Genomic DNA, 10,482 nt, shown 5'->3' on the forward strand with positions numbered 1-10,482 from the left:
CCCCCCCCAAGCTCCTTCCCCTTCAGAGTAGACTGGTACTTGCCTGCCATCCTGCTAGTGATCCACATTCAGGCTGCAATCATGGCTGCATGTGGGCCCCTCCCCACTCCTGCTGCAGTGGCTTGGAACCCGCAGCTGGGCTGCCTTGTGGCCCAGCTGTACCCACTGCCCTGCATATGGGGGGTGCTGAACTCCCTTAGCCCCTGCCTATGGTTTATTGCTAACTTTAAGAAGAGTTGATCAAATATATGATCCATGGGCATGGAAAACAGGGTAAGAAAGACCCAGCAGTTAGATAACAGGATAGCAAGGAATATCTATATACTGGAAGATAGATAAATACTACATTTATTCAAATCCAAGATGAGGAGCCCCCCAAACCCCCATTTAACAAATGGTGAGTAAAAAAATCCTCATCTTGGATATGAGAAACAGTGAGAAAAAATCCTCATCCTGGATTTGAGTAGTGATGAGAAAAAAATCTGCATCTTGGATTTGAGTACAAGGCAGCAGGGGCCCTGACCTAGGGTCAGGGTTGCAGCTGCTGCCTGCCTCCTTCCACCTCTGCATGTGGTAGTGGGGGAAGGGGAACAGGCAGCTGGGGAGAAGGTATGGGGAGCAAGAGGAGGAGGTCAAGCTACTTGGATCCTCCACTGCCTGCCCCCTCTCCTGCCCCGCCACCTGCCCTGATGCTACCTCCCCCACTACCTGCCCCCAACCGACACTGCTTTACTTACTGCAGGGGAGGGGAAGGGCAAATTTAAGATGACTATCCAATAATTAGATTCTATACATGGAAAATTATAATAATTTTCTAACTTTTCCATGTATAGAATCAAATAACGGGGTAGGGAGGTATCTTAAATTCAGAGTTGTCTTGGATTTGGCTATATACAGTAGATAGACAGACAGACAGATAATGAAAACAGTCCATTTGAAATGTTATCCTGAACTCCTCAGCTTAATGGACACTTCTGTTCTCTCTGCTGATAAACAGATTGATGTGAATTTTATTCATTTTTATACTGGCTTGGGAAGCAAAGTAGTAAACTAGGGATGAGGGGAGAGGATAAACAGAAGATGTAATTCTTTTTGGAGACACTGTAGTGAGATAAAAGGAACTATAATTATACACAGAGCAATATGTACTTCATGCCAGGACCACATGTATTCAACAAGCAGAACACAAGGTGCAAAGATGTTTTCCAGCTTCTAATGAGTAGCAAAGCCCCTACCACCAGGTTTACCTGCAGTCCTTAAGCATGAATAATTGTTCTGTGGTTGAAAATCACTTTATTAATGTGGAAATGCTCTTTTTTTTAACTCATTACAATTCAGTAGATAAAGACCATATATTTATTTTATTGGATTTTATGTTATTTTATTATACTATTTTTATATTATATATAATATACTATTTAATATTATATATTAAAATGTCTGGACATTTTAATACCCCAGCCTAAGTATATAACCTTTCTCTCTCTAATATAACCTACTTTTTTAACTGCTATTCTTCATTTAACTATACTAGAGTATACTTAATTTAGGCCTTTGCCTGCATTCTGAGATACTCCAGCTTATTTGTCCCTTTGATCTGACTGTAGTTGAACACTATTACCTAATTTTTGTTCTTTAAAAGTAATGTATACATGCAGCCAGGAGCATGAAGCAATTGTTGGTAATCAGAACATATTATGTTGAAAAACACCAACTGATTTTCAAAAACAAGGTAGCAGTTGCATCACCATCATTGAGGAAAAATATACATCTATGACTTGTGACTTCAGTCAATTTTCATCTGACAATCATTGAGAAAGAATACATCAAGAAGTACACAATTACTTTTCTGATAACTGCCATATTTTAAAAGGTATTAAACAACCAAAACCCAAAACTTGTTATATGAAGGCTCAATTTCTAAATGGGTTATAGAGGATTAATACATTATTTTAAAATGATATAAGCACCTTTACAGATTGCTTACAGATGGTTAGAAGCATATCAGTTAAATCTGTAAGTAGTTGTAGGCTCAGGTTATTAAAATCTATTGACCAGTCGGATTTTGTAACAGTACACAATAATTGATTGACCATTTGTTCGGCTATGAAGGGACCTACCAAAACTGAGGAGACAGGTGAGTGATTTCTAGATGCCCACCGTCATTTTTGTGGTTTTTCTCAGTGAGGCCTCCCCATGCCACTGATTGGTCAAGAGGCCTCAGTGGCAGCCCCACCTCTCATTACTGATTGGCTGAAAGGGCTACACTTGAGACGGCCCTGCCCTTCACTGCTGACTGGCCAAGAGGGCTGCTATCCATGCGGTTTCACCCCTTGCTGAAGGGTGGGGTTGCATGACAGGCAGTCCTCTCAGCCAATCAGCAGCAGAGGGATCTTGGCTCCTTTTCTGTGTGCCATGGGAAGGAAGTGCTGGCTCCCACTGGGGAGCCAGCATTACATTTTCAGTGAGTTTTTTTTCAATCTGGTGATTCTGCCGAAAATCATGGGAAATGCTGCTTTTCATAGAACTGACTTCAAATCACAGTTTCCACAAAAAATGCGAAATTGCAATTTGAGTAGGTCGCTAACTATGAGTTATGTATTAACCCTGTACAAACCTTTTATAGAATAAACCTTAATAAGAAATGCAATTAGTAAGTTGGCACCAGGCACTTTTCTATTGAATTTAGTGGCAAAATTACTCATTGGCTACATTCTGATCACAGGCCCAATTTTTTTAATGGCAAACTCTATTTACACATAAAAGGCCTACATTATTTGAAGTGATGAGTCAGTTTATCTGTCTTGAGATTCCACTGCCCTGCCTGAGGCACCTTAAAGAGACCAGATTTTTCAGCATTTTTTGAAAGTCAGGCCTCTTTAAAGTACCCTGAATATTTATTCAATCGAAGCCACCAATGACTATTGAAAATATAGGCCAGAGTGCAGTGTGGGCATGGGAGAATGCAAACAGAAGAATACAGATTAGAAATTGATGATGTGGGAGTTTTCAGAGTCTTTCAAACGGAGATATTGGACACTTCCTTTTTAGTGTTCAACAATGTGAAAAACTGTGGTACATACGATTATTATTTATGCCTCAGACATCTATTTTTCTAGTCAAGAAGATCAACATCCCATGAATTCACACAAAATTGAGTGGATGATCTGAATTATTAATTAGGAGGAAAGTTCTTCCTAACGTCTCTGTCAGTCTCTGAATGACAGCAATTAAATAGATACAAACCACCCAATGTAGGTACTCAAGAATCAAGATTATTTTGGAATTCGATACCTCAAGTTTACAGAATCCACTGCATGCTGATGTTGCAATAATTACCTCATTGGGTGTGGAGCTAAGTGGCATATTTAAAGCCTTTAATTCCTATTCTGTTGTCTAGCAGAGTTTTATTGTTTCCCGTGGTCAATAACAATAGATTTTATACACTACTTTTGATTTTCTAGCAAAGCAAATACTTTCTGGAAAATCTATTAAATGAACAGTGATTTTCAATTTTTACAACAGCCTGGTCAACTAAATTTTTCAGTTGTAAGTCAGTCTCAAGTCTCTCCCCATCAGCTTGTTAACTCACAAATAGTATACTAAGCCATGCATCTCCACAGACTGTCTTTCTGCATGTTTGTCAGCATTAATTTTTTGGTTTATGGATCACTCTGTTTATTTATATAAATACTCAAATCATTAAAACCCATCTAATACTGTCTATAGTAATCAAGTGATGCTGTGGTTGTAGATACTGTTACTTGGAGTAACATTTTTTAGATTTACTTATACCCATACATGTATATATCTTATTATGCAACCCTTAATTATCTTCAAAAGATTATTTCAGGGCTCTAATCTCATATGTTGCATTCAACAATAATAAATAACCTCATTGGCTCCCAGGGAGCTAATTCTTTGAGGAGGATAAACACAAGTTTTCTTGAATAGTGGATTAAAGATTCAACACACCTAATACTCTCACTGTTCATAACTGACATAGATCAAGTCACTCCATTTGCCTTTTGTAGATTTTAGATTAAACCTATGACAGGATTGAAGCCCCCAGGGGCAGCCATGATGCCCCCTGATTGCCACGTGGCTCCCACGCTGCTCCAGCTCCTAGGGCACACTTCCTCTTTTCTTTCCTGCCATGCCTTTGTTGGAATACTTTGATTACAAAAAAGGGAGGCTTCCCCAGGGTCCCAAAGTAAGCCTTTATCTATTATCAGTCTGGGGGTCCTGCCTGGACCCAGCCTACTCCTGTCCTACCCCTCAGGTCTCTATGTCCTTGTTGGAGCCTCGACTTTTCCAGCCTCTGCCGCTTTACTGTAGCTGGCCCCTTTTGCCTAGGACCACTGCTCCAGACCTGGCTTCTGGGCTTTAGCCTCTGTCTCACCCTATTGGGCTCTAGGTCCTTGACTTAGCTCCTGTCCCTTTCTGGCTTTGGGCCCTTGGCCCCAGGTCTGCCCTTCAGGATGTAGGCCCCTGGCCTGGCTTCTGGCCCTCTCAACTTATAAGTTCCAGCCTTCTTGGGCCCTGGCCCTTAGCACGCTCAGCTTAAGGCTGCCTCTGTTGGCTTTCTAGCCCAGACTTTGGTTGCTGCCTGCCTGTGTTATGAGCCCCCGGCAGGGCTCAAAACACCATGTGCCCCTTGGGTACCACTGTGGCTTGCACCCCTGCCCCTGTCAGGCTCAAGACCTCACATGTTCTGTGACACCCTCCATGGCCTCCAGACCTCCCCCAATAGCCACACACAGTCCTCCAGTGTAAACTCTAATAAAAGGGTAATTAAGCATCTGCTTTAAAACAAAACTTTCCACTCCTTTTGCAAGGTATAGCAACATTTGGCCAGGCCCCTTGCTGCTGGGCTCTCGTCTTGTTCTCGCCTGAGTGTTGTGTGCTGGTCAGGATTCCTTTGGCAGCTCATCCCTTCCTGGGAGCTCTCTTCCCTCTGCAGCACGGGTCTGACTCTCTGATCCCCCTCCTACTTGGAGTACCAGTTTTTTTAATTGCCCAAGCCCCACCTCTTCTTCTCAGGTGCCTCTTTAGTGCCAGCACCACTGTGTCTTGCTATTCCTAATTGGCAGCTTGTCCCGCTTCTGTTTGTACCACGGCTCCACTGCCTCCAGACCTCCATTTATGTCTGCTGGGGTGTCTGTCCTATTTCTCTCAACCATTGAGGTGCAAATTACCTTTAACTGTGGTTTGTTTTCCCTGCTGTCAGCCCATAATAAGCTGTCTTCCCCAACCTGGGGATCTCCCTGCTGCTGTTTCTCCTTTAAAGTAATGGGAGCTCTGGTTCCCTGTTACAAAGCCTGGTATGGGAACTTGAGGAGAAGAATGAAAAATTTATGCCCCCAAATAAGTAACTTGTCTGCTGGACATTGTGACATATTACCCAAATAATTATATATTCAGTTCCAGTGCAGATTTCTAATGGATTTTGGCCATTAAAAAGAAGCTTTGGCCTCTGACAACTTCTTTTAAATATGTTTTCAAGAAAAGAAATATAAATAATTGGAAGAATAGTACAAACCTTAATTCCCAGCTCTATGTTCTCTCCTCCATATACATCCATTCCAGGATCCAAAAGACCTATTTCTCCAAAGAACTTCCTGTTGACAACAAAGGAGCAGCCAATCATTGCTGGGGTCCTGTAGGAAGAGAACAGTAAATTAAACTGGTGCAAGATCATCAGTTGTCACTTTCCAATAGTTCCATAGACTGAATCCATGAAATAGTAAAATGAGTCCTAATCCTAAATGCCACTGAAAACTACATTAAAGCTCCCACTGGCTTCTGTGGTATAAGACTGGGTCTAATGTGCTTACTGCCACTGGCAGGCCCACTGGCTTCATAGTAGTAAGCACTATTCTTGGCAGTAACTTCAATTTTGGGGCATTATATGGGAGATATTATTTTGCTTGTTGAAGCACAACTGAACAAAATTCAATTGCTCAGCACAGTCTTGTGTATACAAAGGAGAGGTAGAAGCACCCTATGGTTAAAGCTCAGAGCTGGGACTTAAGGGCACTTGCACACATGCGGGAAGCCTGCTCCTACGTCCCGCAAATCCAGTGTGGTGGAGCAGACTGCTGGAGCACGCAAATGGACGCACACTGGCATCATATGTACCAGTGGTGCAGAGTACCTCCACGCTGACAAAATGGCGGTGGTGAGCTTTGAACTAAGACACATTTGATGTGCTTTAGTTCGAAGTGCACTGCTGCCATTTTCTCAGTGCAGGGACACACTTTGCAGCTGATACATGTGACACATGGGTGCTTTTAATTAGCATAGCTTGCTAATTAGAAGTGCCCGGCACCATGTGGGGACACATATAACAATGCCCTATGAGATTTGCTTTTGATTCTTAGCTCTGCCACATATTTGTGAGTTTTTGGATGAGTTTCATAGTATCTCAGTGCCCCAGCTCCAAGCCCTACCTTTGTACTATGTATTTACTGTGTATTTGCAAATTCCTAGAATAGGGACCCTGGCTGGGATCTTCAAGGGATACTGTGATGGCAATAATAGTATTAAGAATTCAGAGAAAGGAGTGTGCCTTACTAATTAGTAAGAGCAACAACAATGTGGCTGAAGCAACTTCTTTAAAAATCTGGCAAAAGTAGTCACAGAATTGTTTGCTGCATTACTTGCTTATCTCTTTCAATAGCTGCAGCTTTTCTGAGGTCAGTGGGTGCAAAAGTTTTGACCCTAGAATCCCACAAAACCTCTTGTTCTTTAAGCGATGAAGCAGCATTACTGATCTCCTTATCTGAAGACCAGCCAAGCTCAAAATATCCGTTAAGGGACAAAGACTGAGAATATGAGAGAGAGGTGGGTACTGACATTAATATATGTGCAAAAAGAGAAAGCACTGGATATTTTTGTATGATATTAAGGGCATTTGCTGGCAGTTCTCTTTCCTAATCTTGCCAGTTTCCTCCCCTCTGTCCTTCTCTTTAATTTTTTTATAAGGTTGGAAGAACTGAAAAGGTTTGAAAGCACTGGGTCATATGTTCTCCTGATATAGATTCAAGGGATCTATTCTGTTTTACATCAACATACTAGCTAGACCATTATTTTGCTGTGTTTTCATATTTGGAACCCCAGACCAAAAATTTTGCTTTACCACAGAGCACAGCTCATAACGTAATTATATCATTATTTTCTTGCTACTTAGTGATTTACTAATCTATTGTGGTTGCGGTAGATGGAATGTTTATCACCTACTGGGACATTTTCCATTGTAAAATAAAAGGCATTTTCTCCTATTTAACCTAGACTCCGTTCCATGCTACACAGAACGAGCATAGATCCACTTGAGGGTACTAGCAAAGAAGAAACTGAGTATGTTTACTACCTCATAATTTGGGATATGGAAAGGCCAAAGTATGTTGGTTTTAACTCTTCCCACGTGCAGCATCTTTTTGAGTATTGTAAGTACCAAATCTAAGAGGTGAAATTTCTTTGTTAGAGTGAAGTTCAGTATTTTGCAATTGGATGGTATAAATTCACATGGAGCTTAATGCCTGCGTATTTATGTCATGTTTTAAGCATACATTGAACTTGTGCTTCACAGAATGCAAATTCTATGTCATCATCAAGGCTAGGTACAGACATTCAAAAAGCCTGAGCCTGAATCGATTCAATTTTTGCAGGTTAGTCTAACTTGGCTAGGCTAAACCAGTTTGTAACCAAACAGACATCCCAGAAATGCAGGCACATGCCTGCAGTGGCTCAGGCTAGCAGCCAAAGGGTGCTAGAGCAGCCCTCCCTTCCCTTGCACAACACTAAGCTGAGGGGGGCACGTCCAGGCTCTGATTAGCCCAGTAGGGAACTGATAACAGTGTTCATCATCCCTAACTCAATCTTTATCACCCAATTAAGAAAACAATAAAGGGACATTACCAGCTGCCTCTTGATTCAGCACAGCCTGTAGCCAGCATGTGGTCTGCTAGCTAATACACAGACACCTCTCCGCAAGGCAGAGGGGAGGGGGGAATTCCTGCTTAGCAGGGAGTGTTGAGGGGGAGTTGGGTGAGCAACCTGCAGTCCCTGCCAGAGCTGCAGCCAGGGAGCAGAGGGGAAGGGCCAGCTCTACTGTGGAGCAGAGAGCCCCGCCCAGCCCAGCCCAGAGAGCATGCTGGGATGCTGGGGGAGTCTGATTTATTTTAAACCAGCAAGGGGTCTGGGACAAACATTGCATAAATTGGTTTTACCCAAATTGGTTGTCTGATACTACATTCAACCAGCCTTATCTCAAACTGGTTTCAGCCATTTTCAAACTGGTTTGTGTGCACTGAACATCTGTTCTGTTACAAGTTTAAACCAGTTTCTGATCACTTAACCCGGATTATGTGTAATGCCTGTCCCTTACCCAAAACATAGCTCTATTTGCTCCATCAAATCTGATCCATTTCATAGATTTCATAGACGTTAGGGCTGGAAGGGACCTCGCAAGATCATGGGGTCCAGCCCAATGGGCAGGAAGTCTGCTGGGGTCAAGTGACCCCAGAAAGATAGGCATCCAAGTGTGTCTTAAAGATGTCCAGAGTAGGTGCTTGCACCACTTTTGGGGGGAGTCTATTCCAGATCCTGGGGACTCAGATGGTAAAGAAGTTTTTTCTTATATCCAGCCTAAAACAGTCTTCCCGGATTTTGTGACCGTTAGACTTTGTCTTCCCTTGGGGTGTCCTGGTGAACAGATGTTCTCCCAATTCCTGTTGCACACTCCTTATATACTTATATGTGTGTGGCATCACATTGGTGGCTCACGCTCATTTCGTGGTCAATCATGATCCCCAAGTCTCTTTCAGTCATGGTGCTAGTGAGTGTAGCATTGCTGAGCCTATAGGTATGATGTGGATTCTCCCCTCCTTCCCCCCACCCCATGGTGGAGCACCTTGCATTTCTCAGTGTTGAATGCCACCAGGCTTTGGTCCCCCCCACCTTATGAGCCTGTCCAGGTCAGCCTGAATTACCAGCCTCTCCTCTATTTTTCCAGGAACACACATTGCTTTCTATGATGTAGTCTAGTCCTGTAGTAGCAGTATGGCACTAGAAGCAGAAAACATGGCTTCCAGGTCTAGCTCAGCCAGTCACAGGATTTGTGATCTTTAACATGTATATTTTAACTGTAGCAACTCACTTAGTATCTCTGTGCTTCCGTTTATTTAGGGTGTCTTTACACGTGCTCTGGGATGGGAGTGGAGGGGGCACTTTAATTAGAGAAGCTCTCGGGAGCCACTGTAAGTGCCCACAGCATCTTGTGTACTCAGTGTCCCATGATTCAAACTTCAACTAAAGCTTGCTCAACGAGCTTTAGTTAAAGTGCTTCCACTGCCATTTTGAAGTGTAGGGACATTGAATACATGTGATGTCAAAGCTGCCGGAGCGTGCTAATTAGCACACTCCAGCAGACTCAATTAATCAAGTCCCCTTCGATGCATTCTAATTATAATGTGTTGGAGCAGGCGTCAGGCACATATATAGGTGCCCTATTATGCGTCTACAAGTGGCTATAACCCTTTTAACTTACATAAGGCCAGATTATGATAACTTGACTCAATGCTGAGGAATCCCACCAGAGTCAACAGGAATGAGATACTGCTCAGCCCAGTTAAAAGTATCATAATTTGGCTCTCAGATAGCATGAGGCTGAATTTAACCTTTGTGAAGCACTTGATATCTGTGGCATGTAAGGACTTTAAGTGCAAAGTATTAATATTATTTACATTTGCTACAGTATTTTCACAGAATCAGGAAACAATTGAATGATGCTGGCATATTAAATGAGTAAGAACAGAAAACATCAGAACTCAATCTTAGATCGACTGTTTTTCAGCCAGCTATCTCAGCCTTCGTTTCAATAAGCAGCACAATGTTTCATGGTTTGCTGCAACTCTAGTACTTAAGAATTCAATTTCATTGCTTTATTTGTAGCAAGATAACTACCATTAGCAGAAACAATTCTTTCTGGAATGATAACCATGTTAAGGGTGCCAAAATCTAATAGCTCCATTATTGTGGATTACCTCCAGGAATTAAATACAAGGAAAAGTCACTTTGTTTTCACAGAATGTTCATAACTTGTTTGGGGTTTCTTTTTCTTTGGCTGAAGAACTGGAACGGACATGGTAGGGGAGCAGAAACCTTTCAATTCACTCTCATGCTTGGCTGAGGTCAGTTAAGACAGAAAAGTGTCATTAAAGCTGTTCAAAACATTTCCAATAAAACCGTTTTTTAAGATGAGACCGAATTTTTGACCAAAAGGAAAAAAAAAAAAAAACCCACAGAAAACTGAGTGCCCAGTAGGCAAAATATTTTGATTATGACATAGCGCAATACTGATTCTTGGGGGGTTACAGTCTGGATGGTATATTCTCTTCTGTTAGCTAGGCTACTATAGGGGATGTGACCTAACCTCCAGAGGAGAATGGCACACCCAGGGTACAATTTGAGTGAGGTGGA

General features: G+C 42.2%; 1 protein-coding gene across 2 annotated transcripts in view; it reads right to left on the reverse strand.

Moving 5' to 3' along the window:
- WBSCR17 (Williams-Beuren syndrome chromosome region 17) overlaps positions 1 to 10,482 on the reverse strand; it is a 375,733-nt gene that overhangs the window by 123,085 nt on the left and 242,166 nt on the right. For both annotated transcript variants that reach the window (XM_019511375.1, XM_019511374.1), the window contains exon 7: positions 5,543 to 5,660. In XM_019511375.1, the coding sequence (XP_019366920.1) occupies positions 5,543 to 5,660 (118 nt within the window). The remainder of the gene's footprint in view (positions 1 to 5,542; positions 5,661 to 10,482) is intronic.

This window comes from Gavialis gangeticus, unplaced genomic scaffold, assembly GCF_001723915.1.
Source record: "Gavialis gangeticus isolate Ggan-Ray unplaced genomic scaffold, GavGan_comp1, whole genome shotgun sequence".
NCBI classification, from domain to species: domain Eukaryota; kingdom Metazoa; phylum Chordata; order Crocodylia; family Gavialidae; genus Gavialis; species Gavialis gangeticus.